Source organism: Sebastes umbrosus, chromosome 23 (assembly GCF_015220745.1).
Source record: "Sebastes umbrosus isolate fSebUmb1 chromosome 23, fSebUmb1.pri, whole genome shotgun sequence".
Classification (NCBI taxonomy): Eukaryota; Metazoa; Chordata; class Actinopteri; order Perciformes; family Sebastidae; genus Sebastes; species Sebastes umbrosus.
Genome location: NC_051291.1, coordinates 15,687,030 through 15,705,903, shown reverse-complemented (window position 1 = coordinate 15,705,903; position 18,874 = coordinate 15,687,030). Strand labels below are relative to the sequence as shown.

The 18,874-nt window shown below is 42.7% G+C and overlaps 1 protein-coding gene across 1 annotated transcript in view; it reads left to right on the top strand.

Annotated features, from left to right (window-relative positions):
* Window positions 1–18,874, top strand: part of LOC119482654 (serine/threonine-protein kinase WNK1-like) — a 109,896-nt gene that overhangs the window by 74,482 nt on the left and 16,540 nt on the right. The window contains 12 exon segments of the mRNA XM_037760368.1: window positions 1,752–3,173; window positions 6,817–6,909; window positions 7,932–8,006; window positions 11,083–11,358; window positions 13,400–13,470; window positions 13,570–13,723; window positions 13,899–14,015; window positions 14,722–14,832; window positions 15,023–15,074; window positions 15,422–15,556; window positions 16,863–17,766; window positions 18,554–18,873. Coding sequence (XP_037616296.1) covers window positions 1,752–3,173; window positions 6,817–6,909; window positions 7,932–8,006; window positions 11,083–11,358; window positions 13,400–13,470; window positions 13,570–13,723; window positions 13,899–14,015; window positions 14,722–14,832; window positions 15,023–15,074; window positions 15,422–15,556; window positions 16,863–17,766; window positions 18,554–18,873 — 3,730 coding nt within the window.

Genomic DNA, 18,874 nt, shown 5'->3' with positions numbered 1-18,874 from the left:
TATGGATATGTATACAGTGTCTGTCCTCTTCATAGTTAACATATTGATACATTCTTCTACAGTGTAATGTGAGCTGAGCTAATTATGTAGCAAGGAGGTTTAAATTGTGAGGGTTGAGCCAATTACTGTACGTTGGCGTACAGTCTTCTGAACGATATTAAGTCAGTAGAAAACTGCTGCGTTTACAGTGTAATCTTAATTTAAGGCATTTTAAGTGGCACCTTTATTTTGAGTAAGTGGATTAGTATGACCTCAGTGTTCGTTGGAACTTAGTTTACTTTCAGCCACTGCTGTGAGTCTGTCATCCTACCCATCCACCTCTCTTTAACTCTCTCTTTCTCCCTCTGTTAGACCACCATGTGTTCATATTGAATATAGATTGACTGGCTTTGCTCTTTGATACAAATCTCTTAATATCACGTGCATCTGCCATCAGGAAAACTGCTCATTTGACAGGTCAAAATTATTAAAGTGGTAATTTTCAAGCGCAAAAAGTTGCTATATCCAAATTTAAATGACCAATTGAGAATAAATTAAATGGATTTATGGGGTAGTACACAGATTTCTGTGACAACATTTTTCCTTTCTGCTTCAGATTTTTTTTATTTAAGGCATTTTTGGGGCATTGTGTGCTCTTATTAGGCAGCTGACAGCAGAGAGAGGACAGTAAATGAGGGGGGAAAAGATGGCGAGTGTCATGTAACTAAGATGGCAGTCTCTGAAACCATCGTCTCGGTCTGATGAAGGATAAGCCTCTGGGGGCAACGGGCTATGTTTCTTGGGTTGTGGTGTAGCCAGCAGATATCCGAGCCAAGACATCCTTTTCTTGCTTGTTGTTTACAGTCCGATTAGCAACTTGAGATGTGAGACTGGAGTTGCAGACGTCTACGACCGGATTGTTTCCTAAATTGCCAGTTTACAAGCTCACTTTAAACCAATAAAAAGCTAAATCATTGTCAGACAATAGCTGGTGGCTTCCCAGATTGCATTTAAGCCAATGCGTTTCGCCTCTTTTGCTCTCCACACGGACTGTACACCTGCATTAAACCAAAGCCTGACTGAACGTGATTGGTCAATACTACTCGGACTATAAACGGAAACCAGAACGCTTCCGAAAATCAAAAATCTTGTCCCGCTGCCGACAGATTCTACATGTGAACGCAGAATCTGTTCATAGAGAATATGAAAACTGTGGCTCATGGTCGACGCTTTAACTACTAGTCCACCAGGGTGCCACCTTTTCAGTGTTCACAATACAAGTAAAGACAACATGGTGGACACCAAGCCTGTCTAGATAGTGTAATAAAAGACAGTTTTCCTGAGTGCAGGTGTGTCAATGATATTATTGAGCTTATATTTGGCCTTTCTTCTCTTTGTATTATACTATTCATACTACCCCCCTGCTTATGTGAGCTCTCACAGTCTCCCACTTTTACTGTCTTGTCTTTGGGTTGTCTGCTCGTACCAGTCTGTCACTTGGCCTGTCTGCTTGTTTTACTGCAGCTTTGTGTCTTAACATTACCTGTCCACTTCATCTCATCACTCCTTTTTACAGCTGTTAGGTATACTCTGTCCTATCTTAACCACATCATTTTGTTTCTGTTGTGGAGAGAGAAAATATGTCCCCCTTTTTTTCTCTTGGTGTTGCTTTGAAATGATGCTCTTTAATACACTATTTTCTCCATTTCATGTGGGCCTTTGCTGTGGTTTCTCTCTCTCATTCTTAAATCCATTGTATCTCATTGTCGCAGCAGCATTCAATGCCGCACCCGTACGGTGGAGGAGGAAGCACAGGAGGAGCGGGAGGGAGCATCCCCCTCCAAACTCTCCCCGACCCCCAAAACATTTTCTTCCCCTCCATCCCCGAGCGCCCCATTTCCTTCTCGCCTCCTCCCACTGGGCCTCCTAAGGCCTACAACACCCAGAGACGCAAGAGCACGTCCATTCTGGAGGCGCACACCCGACACTTCCAGCCCGCCTATACTCGCTACGGGAGCAGCCTGCATCCCTTCGCTGGGATGGAGGCTGTCGAGACGCCCCCTCTCTTCATGGTGAATCCCGGTTTCACAGCAGCTGCTCAAAGGCTTGGCGTCGGAGAGCCGCTGCATCTCCAGGGACAATCTGACCCCAGTTTTTACGCTTATAAAGACATGAGAGCAGAGCACGAGGAAGCAGTGAGGAGATTAAGTCTAAATCAAGCTGCCTTATTGGACCATTATGAAGCGATGGCGTATGGAGGATACCCAATGACTGCACACCAGCTAGGCCACTTGAGTTTCCATCAGCAGAGGCAAGCAGCGGCTGCAGCTGCTAGTTTGGCTTTTGATCCCGGTCCTCCACCTCAACCAGCGTTCTTGCACGCACACATCATGCAAAGAATGAACGCACACAGCCCAATCCCTCCGCCTTTACCTCCCATGAGCGCGCCCACCGGTGGCTGTTCTTCATCATGTGATGGATGCTATCCTCCACCGCAGCATGCCTCCTCTTCCACGTTCCCTATTTCTGCACCTCCAGTCATGGCTGAAGCCCCACCGCCGTCTGGAAGTGTTTTTGAGTTCCATTTAGCTGCAGCCGCCGCAGCTGCCGCCGGAGACCCAAGCCTCCTTGCGTCCAGACTTTACCGGGGCCGAAGGAGCTCCATGGACCTCCCTCTGGAAGACAACACTGGAACCGGATCAGGTGGTTCAGGCACATACAGCCGTCTCCAGCCGGTGACGGAAGAGCTGTACACATATGTCAGCCCCGAGCTCCCCTTACCTCCAGGAAGTCTTCTTCTTCACCACATAGGCTTAGCGGCAAAAGACAGAAGCCCAGAACCTTCTAGTGACTCTATGGCGTCCTCCGACGCCGGGGAGTTCCAGTCACCTCCTCCCCCACCTCTCCTCCCACCCTTCGACTCCTCGGCCGCTCAGTCCATCCCTCACCCGTCCTCCGCCGCGCTCTACGAGTCATCCGGAGGAGCGTTTCACGTAGATCCCCAGGGACATCCACCCTCCATGCAGAGCTTTCTCCCCGCCACTCCATCCGCTGAGCACGGGGGAGCGTCATCGACCCAGCTGGAGTCTCTGATGCAGAGCGCTTGGGCTCGGCATGGAGGAGTGATACCGGCCCAACCGGATATGACGTACCATGAGTCATTGCTGGCCATGCAGGCCACTAACCCCACTCTGGTACTGAGTTTAGACCTTATAAACACCCCTACACCTCTGGGTCAGTTACTAGATGAAATTACACGAGTTGCTTTTTTAGCAAAGATCCACAACCAGCTGCCCATAAGGTCATTTGCCAGTAGAGCTGCAACGATTAATTGGTTAGTTGTCTATTAAATTAATTGGTTTGAGTCATTTTTTAAGAAAAAAAAGTAAAAATTTCCCCGATTCCAGCTTCTTAAAGGTGCTATTGATAACACTAATAACATTCAGCCACTAGATGTTGCATTTTCCCTCCCCCGTTCCATCGCATTTACTTCACAACAAGTTCGTTGCCAGGCACTTACCATCAATCTCAGCCATGTATCTCTTATTTCCACACTAACTGACGTCCCAGAGATACCACATGATACCAACGTTATTTTACTATTTGCTCACATGCCTTGTTAGAAATGTGAGCCGAACATCAGATATTTTTCACAGAGATAAAAGAAACATTCATTTTGAACCCGCCAACATTTTTTTAAATTATTAATTCACAATTCACAATTCACATTTTAAAGACCAAACAACTAATCGATTAATCCAGAAAATAATTTACAGATTAATCAAAAATGAAAATGATCGTTAGTTACAGCCCTTTTTGCCAGTGCGTAATTGTAAAACAGCAAACTTATCGTTTAGTAGATAGATAGGAAATGGTATTATCCAACAAGTAAAGTGAATTCTTCTATGAAAAGCAGCTGAATTAATTCATAACAGTAATTTGACCCAGAGGCCGTTACACCAGTCCCTGTTGTTTTATCACCCTACCAACCCAGGAGCCCCAGCTGACGCTTACTTGTCATGTAGTTTGTTTGTGATTTTAATCCCCTCCAGTCATATCAACACGACAGAGAGAGTCTCATAGTCTGCCTTCAAAATGACTCACATTATTCATTCCCTGCTTATAGAAAGCAAAATATTAGTCAAGAGCCAAGCTTCTGTAAAAATGTATAGACAAGCCAGAGCACATCTGGGTTCAACCAAGACCATAAACATTTCAAATCCAACAAAAGACTCAAAGTATTGTGAGTTGAGTAATATTTATATAAATAAAAGCAATATTCAGAAGGTAGTCTTTGAGACAAACTCTGGTGTACAAGCTTTATAAGCAGTCTAAGCCTCCTCCTTTTTGTTTTTATGTTGTGTATTTGATTTATTTGTCAATATCAGTAAGTAATATTTTGTCTGTATGTTCATATATGAATGTATATGAGAAATGTGTGTTTGTGAAAGTATACTGTATGTACAGTATACTTCTATTTTTGCACGTACAAATCCAAAGTCTGTTAGGTCCCTAAGACAACATTAACTCCGTCAAATAGTGAGTATATGTAAAAAAAAATATATATATATATATAGGTGTTTATATATTCTGGACACCTGCACATTGAATAATATGTCTAAGAAATCTAAGAAAACCATTGAATTGTGATAAAAGCTACGAGACTTTGTTGATTTGTATGGACAAACACACAGAAACATACAACAAAACCAAGGGGGCTTAGACAAACCTCGCAATGTAACCATGCAGATAGACGTTTCATTTGTATATTTTAGATTCCTTCTGTTGTTTTGTGTTGTAATTTTTGCTAAAGATATTGGCTTCAAGTCAGTTCTTTATTTTGTGTTGTCATTTCCTGCCCAGAATGGAAATCAACTTCCTACACAAGGTTCAAAAGTATTAAACCCTTAGAACGCTGATATTACCAGTGTCTCCTTTTTCATTGTTTACTTTGAACCACTTCTGATCACTGGCCTTTCTTCTCATTTCTTCAGTCTTTATCTGTCACTACCTCCGTTTTTTTTGTTTCATGTCATTTATCTTAAGTTTTTATATATTTCTATACATTTTATTTCTTAGATATCTGTGCTGTGAGAGTCTTTATTGTTTTTACGTGACTGTGATGTTAGGAAAAGGTAGGTAGCAGTGTGTCTGGTGCAACATACTTGTGCTTTGCGACAAGTAGAAAGTTGCAAACAGCCTTCTAAGGGTTCAGTCAATAGTACGGACATTATTGGCTGTATGATGATGTCCTGTTGTGCTGTAGATTCAGCCGATTAGACTGTTATCAGGCCATTAAATGTGCGTTATCAGCGGTTATAAGGCTCATAGATGTGGGGCAGTAGGGCCCCACTAGTAGGTTTTGTCATCTATTCACATGGTTGATCATGGAAAGAAGGAATCAAATAAGACGACAGTGAAAACAAAACACAAGGCTTTCACCCAGGAGAAAACAATTTGTAGTTGTCTTTGTGTTCACAAGCATTAAGTTTCACTTTCACTTTTGGAAGATATTATTTTAAGCCAAAACTGCAATGTTTTCCCCAAACTTAGTGGTTTTGTTGCCTAAACCTAAAGAAGTTTTTTGGTTTGTGTTCAAAATGTAACGTTTTGTGCAGTTTTACGTGCTAGAATGTGTTGGTTTTAAGTTTTGCTCTCACATTTACAACGTAGTAGGTGTATGGTAGGCGTAGTAGGCCCCTATTGACCCACATCTATGGTGCTTATAGCGAGTGATAACGCACATTTAATGACCTGATAACAGTAGAATCGGGTGATAGATTATTCTAAGGATTCAGGAAGGAAAGATACAGCTCTGTTTGGCTCTGTGAAGAGGACCTGCTCCCTATGTAGATATAAACGGCTCATTCTAAGCTAACAAAAACACAACAATTAGTATTTTCAGGTGATTATACACTAAAGAAAACATATTTATTAATATTATATCCCATCTCTGCCAATAGATCCCCCTAAATGCTTCACACTGTTCCTTTAAGGGCTCTTTTTAAAACCATTGTAAGAGCTATTTCAAACAACAACAAAGGTGGCGTTTAGGACAGGTCATACAGTGTTGGGCTAAAATCTCAAAAACCCTAAACTCACATTGTATTTGACTTCTTATCTCATTCTAATCTTATTCTCTAATGACCGTCAAAACATTTCCTGAACATGATTGTATTAGGCAATGTGGCAACTTAACATGACTCAGGCATATATGCGGTTTCAAGCGTTCAGTTTTACTTCAATACCACCATCAGGAACAGGTAGAGTTGGCCACCACAACCATTACTCATATCGTATCGTACTGCTCCGTCCTAATACAATAGATCAAAAAGTGATGCCTGTATTAGGATGTTCTAGCTGTGCAGTGTTTGGTGTCAGTATTCCAGCTTCTCCTCTGTGTTCCTTTGACTTATTATCACTACCAATCACTTAGGATCTGACCTGCATGTGAAAAACACACTCCCTGTACTTACACACCCTGCCTAACCCCAGTACTGTGCCTGTACTGTTGTACATGCCACACTACAAACTGTGTATATGCATACGGTTGGTATCGGTGTGCATATATCCGTTGTCGTATAGATGGATGTGTGCATGTTTGCATACACAAGAAGAAGACTAAAAACTGATCACTAGAGAACAGCAGATGTACCTTGTGTTTGCACTCATGTACGATTTCTAGTCAACCAGCTGCAAACGTGTTCTGATTGTTTCTTGTTTTTCTTTCTCCTTGTTGCCAATCTCTCATCCTTGTCCTCCACCCTTTTATTTCCTACAACATCTCGTCCTCTCTGTCCATCTTTCCATCTGTCTTTCTATAAATCTGTTCCACAGCAGCAGGTTCAGGCTCAAACCCCCCAGTCCACTCCAGGACCCCCTCTGGTCCCTGTCACCACCCAGCCGGCTCCTCCCGGGACCCCCCAACAGGTAAGACAACTAAAAAAAGTCACTTTTTATACATCCAAACTTCCCTTCTCTTCTCTCATTTCATCACTTCACTCCCATTTTTTAATACCACATCCCCTTGATGTCCAAACCCCATAAAGATAAAATACTAAAATAACTCCTCCCTATATTTCTCGTGCTTATACAGCAATAACTCGTATGCCGGCTTTCCCTTTGAAGTCGCTGCCTTTGCTTGAAGGTAGCGACTCCCACAGAGCTGGCACTCTGCCTGCAGTAATGCCACAGTCTTACTGGAGGACTGTGTTTACCCCCAGCACGAAACCACTGCGGTGAACTAATTGCAGCCCTAAACTGATTTGATTGAGCGTGAAATTGGATGTTAATCGGAGATCAAATGTTTCTTGTCAGAAAAAAGATGGAATGAATTACGTTTCCTTATTTGAACTAGCAAAACAGCCATTTCCCCATAATTCCATTCACCATGTTTACATAGCAGTTGTACTCCAAACCAGGGGTGGGAATCATCGGAGACCCCACGATAGGATATTTACCACGATACTTAAGTCACGATATTGCGATTTATTACCTTTTTTCAACTGCAAATTATGCAGTTTGTCAACATCTGTTTTATTTAATAAGATACAGTTTTCACTCTGTCCATCTCAGAGTTTTCATTGACATATCTTGAGGTCAGAGGTCAAGCTAATTAAGCAGAACTTTGGAGCGTTATTTAGCGTTCTTCCCGACAAGCAATGGCTGGTACCAATCAATTCCTTAGGTTTTCTAGTTTCATATGATACCAGTCTTCACGCTCTTCACTTTCATTGTTCTATCGGTCAACAACCTAACAGGGAGTTAACAATACAGGAGGTAATATATATAGAAATTTAATTACATCAAATTGATTTTCCCATTTTGGTTCCTCATAGGGATTTGAGTTTATCCAGGTTATTATAAGCAGGACAAGACCGGGAACTGTACTGTGCATGTAAATGTTTCTATTTATATATTTAGTAATTTCCTCTCTTTCTTTCTCTCTCCAGGTTATTTCATCCAGTCACAGTATTACATCAGTTCAGAGCCCCTCACACACGTCTCTGTCGCAGGCGTCTTCACAGGTACGTAAAGCAGCACCACTAATTTAAATACATATGTAACATAACACTACATAAACATATTCCTAATGCACACAAGCTGACGCTGGTTCTTGGCAAACAGACTGACCATACATGTCTCCATTCATCTTTACCGACACACACACACACACACACCTACCTGCTTTTAATTACATATAGTAATTATACACTTCAACATGTTCTCACGCATGCTAAAATCTAAGCTGAAGGCAATTTAATGAACACTGACTCAATACAATCGTCATGAATAACCCTCGGGGTTAGTTTAAGTTCCAAACAACTCAATGTTAGTCTTGTTTTCCCATACACTCTACTGTAGATGTATTCATACACAGAGACACACACACAGTCAGTCTTCATATTCAATGCCATTCTTACCCTATGTGTTATTATTGCACGTTTTGCTCGTCTTATTTCTTCTTTGTTTTCACTGTAAACTTCTTCGTCAGCTCAGTTTTTCTTCTGTTTTTCTTTCCGCTCTCTGGCTCGCTCATTGGCATGCTGCCCTGCACTTATCACCGGGTTTGTTCTTACGTGTGTTTATACATGCCTACACACATGTATGTGTGCTTGTATGTTTGATATACGTGTTTGTGTGTGTTTAGTATTTTGACCTCAGTCCATCTCCAAGTATAGAACATCTGTATCTTCTGTACCAGCTAGCCCTGGTTCAGGTACTACAGTATTATATATAGCAGTGTATGCAGATATACTGTACGTACTGTAGGTGCCCTCGTGTGTCTCTAAGTGATTGTGTATCTATGTGATCTGGTCGGTGAATCTGTTTGACATCCCTCTTGTGATGTTAACTTTGGCTATAGCTCTGTGTTTTGTTGATGCACCTACTGACCATCTGATCAAAAGCATGAATCGCAAATACAGTACATGAGCACATTTTTAGGTAATTAAGACGGGTAATATTTCCTGGATCAGAACTGATAAACAGTAAAAGGTGACTATTTGTAACAGTGGGCAGTGAAGAATCTTGAAAGGTGTGCAGCGTCGACGTCTAGGCCAGTATCTAGTGTTGTTTTACAGTGCTTTCACACCTAACCTGTTAGGTTCGGTTAAAACAAACTGAGGTCTGTTCTCACGGTTAGTACGGTTCGTTTGGGCTGGTGTGAAAGCTGTCAGTCAAACCCTGATGCAGACCAAAAAAACGAACGGAGACCACTTGAACGAACCAACCACAGGATTTTATGATAACAAATATGTGATTTTAGCACGATTTCAAAAGCTAAACTACTAATAAATCCATCTGCTGATCATGAAATATGTTCAGGAAGCAATTTTATAATTGATCTGTATAAGTAACTCGTCAGCGTGGGTATTTTTCCTGATTAATGGGTCAAAAGCTATTAAAACTGCTGTGCTTGTATCCTAGTCCGTGTCAGTTCATTAAGTCCATTAACAAGTATGTGACAGCGGTACCACAGTAATAAGCCCCAAATCATTACTGTACAAGACGCCTCCTCTTCGTCCCGTCTGTTAATCATTATTCATAACATGCCGATTTGCTAAAGATTGCTAAGGTCGATTTGCAGTCTAATAATCCTTATAATCTGTTATTAATGAAAGAACATAAATATGCACATTAGGAGCATTTAAGTACCGTATAAACTTCTGTCAGTCGCTGGAATTTGATTTCCCCACGTGGGTCCTGATGATACTGGATGACAATCGCCAAAAGTGTCAGTCTGTATAACTCCATGTTTACTCCTCTGGTTCGTTTGTAAAAAGTCAGTGTGAACAGGAACCGGACCAGAACTAAAGTGCAAAAGTGTATCATTCATTTCCCTTCTGGTCCAGACCAAATGAACCAAACTACAGGTGTGAAAACACCCCTAAAGTAACAAAAGACAGTATAACAGCAAAGTGAGCAATGCAGCGTGCAGAATTTTTTACTGTCTTCAGTTCAGAAATCATTAGATGGATAATAACATTTTAAGTTTAATGTACATCAGAAGTTTTAAGTTCATTTTGTGATGGTATCTGTCTTGTAAAGGATGATTCACAATGATCAGATGTACGAAGCATTTAAAGATGCAACAAGTTCAATCGGCTTGACTTGCTGTTTGATTGTTTGGTTATGCACTATTATTTTTACCCTCAGAACTTTGTGCATAAATAGACAAAAGAAATACAATGTAGGTTATTTAAAGGTACCCTGTGGAGTTTGACTTCACAGTTTTTTATTATTTTTTGTGAGAGTTTTCTTACAGTGTTTGTCTTGTGCACGACGGGTATGACGACCGTCATGCACGCGAGTGACGCACAATCCTGTCCATGGTTTCACACTATTGACGGGTGGCTGTAGTGTGCCAAGATACACAGCAATGTGCCAACACAGGCAGGGAGGAAGAAGACTGCTAGCTAGTAAACACAGATGTAAACTAGGCCGGTTTCAAACCTTTAAGTAAAAATCAACTTTTGTTAATTTTTTAGTTTGTTAGCTAATGTTTTATGAGGAGAGAAATGCATTTGTAGGTAGGTTTTTCGTCCCGTGTCTCCATTTTAATATGGTGTTAAGAGTGTTGCTCATCTACATTGTCCAAAGAAGTTGCTTGCTCTTCCACTACGTGTAAAGCCGCACTCTACTTTGTCTGTACAGATCAGTTGTTTGTGGTTGCATGATCTCAGAGTCATGTGTTTTTTACACAACCGTCCTGTCACAACAGTTTGTCGTTTAATTTGAGATGTTGTCACTAATAGGCTTCATCAATGTTCCAGTTGTCTTGCTCGGAGAGTTGTTTGTCGAGGGTCAGTAATGGGTCAGTGAACTATAGTTGGCTCTTTCTCCCGGCGTCTTTATTTATATATCCTGTATGACTTCAGACCAGCTTTAGCTCACTGTTCCATTACCATGGCGACTGATGTTAAATCTGCCTGTGCTCATCACATGTGATCCCTTGCCGGGTTTATCTACTTCCTTATCCTCCCCATGACGTTGCTCCCTCCTTTTCCTCCTACTCGTCCTCTGCCTTACCTACTTTCTCCCTTCTTTTTTCCTTTTCTGCCTCTTCCTTTTCCTCCTTCTGGCCCTTCCTCCTCTTCTCAGCCCAGTGTCACTCCGTCTACCGTTTCCTTGGTGACCCTGCGCTCTTCGTCGCCGTCCCTCCCCGTTACCATGCCGACAGCGGCCGTGGCTTCCCCTCCCTCTCCTCTGCCACTCCCTGTTGGGGTTGTGGTACCTACTATTGTTTCCCCTGCTCCTCCTCCTCCTCCTCCTTCTTCTCCTGTGCCCAAACCTGTGCCTCAGCCGTTGGCCACGGTGGTACCAATCATCAGTGTAGTCACCGCCCCGCCTGATACTCCCATGGAAGCCCCTCCCCAGGTACTGGTTATAGACAGTCAGACCCACCACGTGATGATGTCGTGTAGGCTATTGAAATCTTTTTTCTAGAGCTTTGGATTATGAGTTAGGATTTTTAACATTGTTTTATAGAACTCCTACTTGTCTGAGACACATATTTGAAAGGGAAGATGGACTGCTAATTCTATAAGATGCAAGAACATTTTCGTATTCTTCTCCTAAAAATCTCTGTGAGGTTTGCTCATAGGAGCGTACCAAGTCAGACTGACCAAACTCTCAATTAAATATTGATAGCACAGCTGTCAACAACCAATTAGACCAGCTCCATACTGTGACAGAAATAAAGAGGGAATGGTTTAACATGTTAGATGCTAAAAATACTCAAGCAAAAGCAGTCCATGACTAATATGAGAGGCGGTCAAGTGGACATGACACAGAGGTATCACGAGAGAAACTATTACAGGCTACAGTAGGTGATGTTACACTGACAGTACAACAGAACATTTGTGCCAAAACATAATTAGCCGTTATGATTCTTAAGTGTTTCCCCCCTGCGGAGAACGGCAGACTATCTGTACTTGAATCATACGACAGGTTTGGACCTCATGAATTTTGTTCGTACCTGAGAGAAAATTCGAAAACCTCTCTGAAATCACTTGTATGTGCTACTTAAAGGACCAGTGTGTAAAAATTAGTTGGATCTATTTGCAGAAATGGAATATAATATTAATAAGTGTCTTTTCTTTGGTGTATAATCACCGGAAACTAAGATTTGTGTTTTTCGTTAGCTTGGAATGAGCCGTTTATATCGACATAGGGAGCGTTTCCCCTCTCCACAGAGTCCGCCACGTTGCACCACCATCTTTCTACAGTAACCCAGAACAGACAAACCAAACTCTTTTAACATTTCCTGCTTGGGCTGGAGTCGATAACGTTACTCGTTCCTGTCGCCGCTGCTCTCTCTCTCTTGCTTCACCACTCACTTCCCACGTACTCACACACTCTAAGCAGTTTACTACAACAAATGACTCCCGAGAGGGCCATTCACATTTTCGCGTCGGCCACCGTAGCAATCCTTGGCAAACGAGAGAAGTTGTAATCTGCAACCTCATCGCTAGATACCGCCAGATCCTACACACTGTTCCTTTAAGAACAAATCTGTTCATACGAGTGGTTCTTGCATGAGGCCCAATATCCTGCACATCCCACAGTAACAGTTTGGATATCTGATCAGAGCGGTTATCATTTGATGTCTCAAATGTTTGGTATTTTGCAGTACTGTATTTACAGTACTTGAACTTTATTGATTATTTATCACGACTGACTAGCAATTGTAGTCTCACTATATGTGCTGACATATACTGATTTGATTTGTATTCACATAGAATAACTAGTTTTGGTGTTTCAAGTTGAATAGCTTTTGTGGCTTGGATTGAGTGTCGCAACACTGACTTACTTAAAAAACCCAGAGTCAAGCAGTAATTGTTGGAAAGGATTCAGGTTGTTGGAGTGATGTCAGTGAGCCAGAGGAAGATTTAAAACATCTGTAAAAACTGCAAGAGACAGTTTTGAATGGTTAGTAAATGATGTCTAATAGAATCCCTCAATCACTGTTTTTTCAGATTTATTTTTGGTTCAAATGCAAGAGTTGAGCTCTGTTCTAAATCAGACCATTTTTTTTCTAATTTCCAAGTCGTCATCATTTATAGACCTTAATTAGGAGTCAATTACTAGAGATACTGTATGCACCTATTGAATACGATCCAGTTTATTCTCTCTTTTCTGGCAGTTCTTGCTTTGCTCCTTTTGTTCCATGCTCTAGTTTTAGTTGCTGTTTGGCCCAATTCTGACATTTTCTGTCTCATGACTGCTCTATATAGCTTAATTGAAATCATGAGACACTTCTTATTATATAGTTAGTTTTCTCTCTTACTTTTGCTTATATTTCATGCTTTGCTGCTGTATTTTCTTCCCCCTAAATACCCCTAATGTTGGTGATGATAGCGATCATATTGATCGTGTGTGTACGTGCACCTTTTTCATGTTCCTGTGTGTGTTTCAGTCTGCCTCTCAGTCTTCAGAGCTTTCCCAGTCCCAACTACAGCCACCTCAAGTTCTCTCATCCATAGAGAGGTAACACATGCATGCACAAGCAAACTCACACACACAATGTCTGAACTTCTCAATTTTTTTTTATCAAATTGAATCCTCTGTTTCTCCTCACAACCTCAGTGGCCACTCTGAGATGTCAGGTCTGAGTGACGGCAACGAGGGAGGAGGAGGAGGTCGCCATGAAGGGCGCTCCACCAAGCGACATCAGAGGCGTTCTGTGCGAAGTCGATCTCGCCATGAGAAAATCTCCAAGGCGAAACTCAATGTCCTAAATGTAATTGCACATCCCATAAATCCTCATAATGACACAATAAATCCTCTTGTGTACTGTACCACTTTTGGTATTTACTGGTTGTTACAGAGTAATGGGTTGCGATAAACATAATGAGAAACATATAATTGAGATACTGTGTATGTGTGTGTGTGTGTGTGTGTGTGTGTGTGTGTAGATCTCCAACCGAGGAGACAGGGTAGCAGAGTGTCAGCTAGAGACCCACAACAGGAAGATGGTGACCTTCAGGTTTGACCTGGATGGAGACAACCCTGAGGAGATCGCCCAGATCATGGTACACACACCAACACTGGTTTCATTCTCTCCACCACTCTTTTGATTCATTTACTCTCCAACTGTATTAAAGGGATAGTTCTGGTGTTTTGAAGAGCGATTGTATGAGGTACTTATCCATAGTCAGTGTATTACCTACAGTAGATGACGGTCGGCATGCCCCCAGTTTGGAGAAACGGACTGGAGTTACTGCACGGAAGCAAAGCAATGTACTGCTGTGGACAGCAACCACCTTGCCGTGAGACAGCTATACAATTTATGTTTCGAACGGGGAACTGAAGATGTTATCTATGCTCTCGCCAAAGCCACCAGACTCCATTGAAAAAAACAGTAATTTTACCTCGCAGAATACAGGGGTTGCTGGTCTACTGCTGCCTCGATCGGTTAATTTGTTTGTGTTATTGTGTGATAAGTACCTCATCCAACCCCACTTCACAACACCCGAACCAACTCTTTAATATCTTAGTGCCGCAGTACAAATGCTGAAATATGCTTCACATGCCAGTATGCGTGTTATCTACTCTTTGTCACCCAAAACCATTGAATTACACATAATTGCTGTTCTCCTTGTGCTTTCATCGAGAGAGCAGGTTCCCACACAAAGCAAAATTATACCTCGGTGACCGAGCGCTGGCATAGGAAGTACAAACCGGCTTTGTTTCTGTCACATATTATACTCGCATCTTAATGTGACTTTGTCACTCCAGGTCCAGAGCGAGTTTATCCTGGAGAGTGAGAGGGAGTCGTTCATCGAGCAGGTCAGAGAGGTGATAGAGAACGCAGATGAGAAGGGGCTGGAGAGAGACACGAGCAGCCAGGTAAATACAACACTTGGTCTTCATTTCTTTCTCTCTTTTTGTGTTTGTTTTTTTAGGGGTTGCTGGTGTTGGTTTTGGTTTGTTGGTTTTGATAGACAAAATGCTAAAAATAGCTGCTAATATACACACTGTACAGTATAGCACTATGTATCTTTCAGTGTTTATTTCATGTTGTGTTGTTGATCTACAGATGGCAGGTGATATGGCGCAGCAGATTCCTGTTATATCTGTCCCCATGCCAGGTAAAACTAACAAAATAAAAAGCCTTAGAATAACTGCAGGCACCAGTTTGAGTGCCAGTGGAGCAACAGGGGGGCACACCTGACTTTAAGCATCTGTGTCAACAAGCATTCACACTGCAGGAGTGCCCTTGAACACAGCACCGAGTTCCTGCCAAAGCTATAGACGAGACCGAATTTTCGCACAGAGATTTTCCATATTTTCTATTTAAAGTTTCTATTTTGTATCCACAAAGCTTCCTGTTGCTTATTTTGTAGATGAACTGGTGGTGTAGAATAATATTTTGCATATTATTCTCTCAGAGATTAACGCATAACAATGCAATGTATTGACATTCATCTCTTCCCAGACATCGCTCCCAGCGCATCAGCACAAGTGGTCCATTCAGCAGGTCGGAGGTTCATCGTCAGCCCTGTACCTGAAGCCAGGCTGAAGGAGTTTCCCGCCTCTCCTTCTCCTGCCCCCGCACCTCCCGTTGAAACAAGTAAGGGTTGTGTGTGAGTGTGTGTGTGACCTTCAAAAGTCAGCTCACAGTTAATTTGTTTTCTTTTCCTCTATTAATGACCACTTATATTACTTGCCCTGTTGGAATCCCAGAAGACGTTAGTGTTAAGAAAATTAATGAGATGTTATTATAACGATGAAATTCTAAAATAAGAGCCAGGTTGTAAAAGAAGCAGAGTTTTCCTTCAATTTAATGTGAAGCACACACATGTACACTAGATGACAGCGTACTTAGTCGCACCCTCATCAGATTAAGCTGTAATGCTTTTAGAGGAAATTGCCAAAGTGTGTCCAAATGCAATAACACTCTGGCATTTACTTAATGTGATACCATAGGATCTCCCAGTAGAACATTGGAATATAAATAGCTGTAAGAACTAAAGCAGTGGTTCAAAAACTTTTAGTTCTTCTCAGTCCTTCCTAAAGAGCACTGGGACAAATCCAATCAGGACCACGAGACTGAAGGTAGCCAACTCATAAGTGGTTAAATATCTTCCCTCCTATGACCTTGATGCATGCTGAAACCTGTCCATCTGTAACACAGTAAATGTCTCAATGAACCAAAACTGACTGAGTGGGATTCAAGCCTAGAATTATTAGTAAGTCACTGACGTAACCGTCACAAGACAGCCTTCTTTATAAGCCAAAAATTGCTAGGGATGCACCATATGGATTTTTGATACTCATGTCTGATACTGATAAGATTACCGATAATTTCACATTTTAATATTTTACAAAAGAAGTTCAGAACCTGTAGTTTATGCACACCTGAGAGTAAGAAAGGCTAACCTAACCAAATCTAACTGCCATTACTATTGTTGTTGTCTTCCACTGAAAAAAATGTCCACACTGGCGACGACATGTTTAGCTCTCTTCTTCTTCTTCTTCTTCTTCTTCTTCTTCTTCTTCTTCTTCTTCTTCTTCTTCTTCTTCTTCTTCTTCTTCTTCTTCTTCTTCTTCTTCTTCTTCTTCTTCTTCTTCTTCTTCTTCTTCTTCTTCTTCTTCTTCTTCTTCTTCTTCTTCTTCTTCTTCTTCTTCTTCTTCTTCTTCTTATTCTTCTTTTTCTTTTTCTTCTTCTTCTTATTCTTCTTCTTATTCTTCTCTTTTTGAAAGTTACCTTCGTGGACATATGACCTGTCCTATTTGGAAAATTACACCCTATTTTAATCTCCAAGTCAGTGAAAACAAACCATGAAAAGTATTTACAAGTACTGTAAGAGCAAAGACTATCTTACAGTGACGAGGATGGACTTTGGGGGGTTAAAACATTGTTTCTTTGTTTCCAGTTCCTCCAGCTTCAGCTCCAGCTCCATCTCAGACTCCGGCCCAGGGTGTGGCGTTGTCCCAGTCTGCCGGAGCAATCAGCTTACATCAAGCCTTCTCTGAGCTCAGACAGAACCAGACTCCGATTGATCCCGGACCCAGCACCGCCCCAGCCTCCATCCACTCCACCCATCCTCCTCTGCAGCCTGCAGCAGCTTCTGTCCCCTCGCAGGCCAGCACAGTCGCTCCCACTGTGGACCCCACTGCTGGACTCGTCCCTTCTAATTTAAACCAGGCACTGGAGCAGGTCTTGGATGCCTCTCTTCCTCCCCCTTCCTCCTCCACCCCCTCCTCTATGCCCGCTGTCTGTCTCAGCCCTCCTTGCTCCTCCTCCCCTCCTCCTACTGTGGTGAATCAGCCCATCCTTCAGTCACAGGCTGTGTCCCAACCCCAGGGACAGGTGCAGGTCCCAGGGCAAGCACAGATTCAGCCCCAGGCTTTCACCCAGCCTCAGTCTCAAACCGCCTCTGCTGTCGTTGCTACTTCAGCGCCCTCCACTTTACCACCTGCCAGCATTTCCCCAACGATGCTCACATCCCCTCCTCCCACCCAGACTCTTCCTCCCGTATCCTCCCCTCCCTCCTCCACTCTTCCAGCCAGTGAAGTCTCCTCCGATCATCCATCAGTCTCTCCCACCTCCTCCTCTACTTTCACCCCCACCACTGCCATCCCAGGCCCCCAGCTCGCTCCCTCCGCTGCCTCCCATCCCTCTCCCCCTTCCTCCACCTCTTCCTCTTCCTCCCCCTTGGGGCTCCAGCCAGTGACCACCAATGTTCCTTCAGTCCAGCCAACCTTGGTCCACTCCCAGCCACAGACGGCAGCCCTGCCTGGGCAGACGCACACACACTCTGGGGAATGCGATGCAAGGTGAGAGATGTTTATTTGATTTACTTTTTAGGACTTGGACTACTTTTTTGGGTACCGACTGAAATATTTCTGTGGCAATGAGTATCGAAAACAGTCACGTACCAAAAGCAGGCATGGAAAGCTTGCTCAGTTTCATACTCTTCTTTATTTATTCTCTGTTTTATATCATAGTTTTAGACTCTGTCTGTGTTTTCTTTGGGCTTTTCTCATTGGTTTAAAGTGTGCAGGGCTCACTGATGTCATGGCTTCCATGCACTAATCAGGATTTAGCAAGTACAGTCCGTTTGTCTAGACCAAATCAGAGTGAAATTGATACTTTTAGGTTTGTTTTCTATTTAGTCTGGTTCAGTTTCACCATGCACAAATTAAAGTGGACCAAATAAAAAAAAAAAAATTGCTGAGGGGTGTGTAAGAAGGAGCGAATTTATCTTTTTCATCTCTTTTTCTGCCACTTCTATGCAGGGAATCACCGACTTTGATATATACTGTCAAAGTTTTTTCACTTTGACTCAGCACTGATTTACTGTGCGCACGTATCCCTTCTCCTCCAGTTTATCTCGAATGACTTTATAAACGTCACTATTTTTGTGGACTTTATTTAGTATATTCTGTATGTTCTCTTTGGCCCAGATGTCAAACAAACAAGTCAGTCCCACTCATGTTAACCTGTCGTTTATCGTTCGCCCGAATGAACTGCACCAGAGTTCAATTAAAACAGACTAAATGTTGGCTTGTGAAAGTCATTTATTGAGCAGAATTTCAAACCGTTCCTTGACATCTCTCTCAGGTGCGAGGCCTTCGTTGAGTCCCAAGGTAAACCGGACGACATCCAAGCTCTGGAGAAGAAGCTGCGGTCTCTCTTCATGGACCTCGGTGGAGGCGTGCCATCCACCCAGGGAGACGTCTTAGGTGCTGACCCTGCCTCCGGGGCCCACGCGGCAGGGACCTCGTCACCCATGGGCCCCTGCTCTACCTCCAGCGCATCTGTCACCACACCTGGCTCCAGCCAGCCAGCCAATCCTCCCCAGCCCCCGACCAGCCTGTCACTGGGGTCCCCTGCTCCAATCCAGGGCCCTGGGACACCGATCACCACCCCTGCACCCATTGG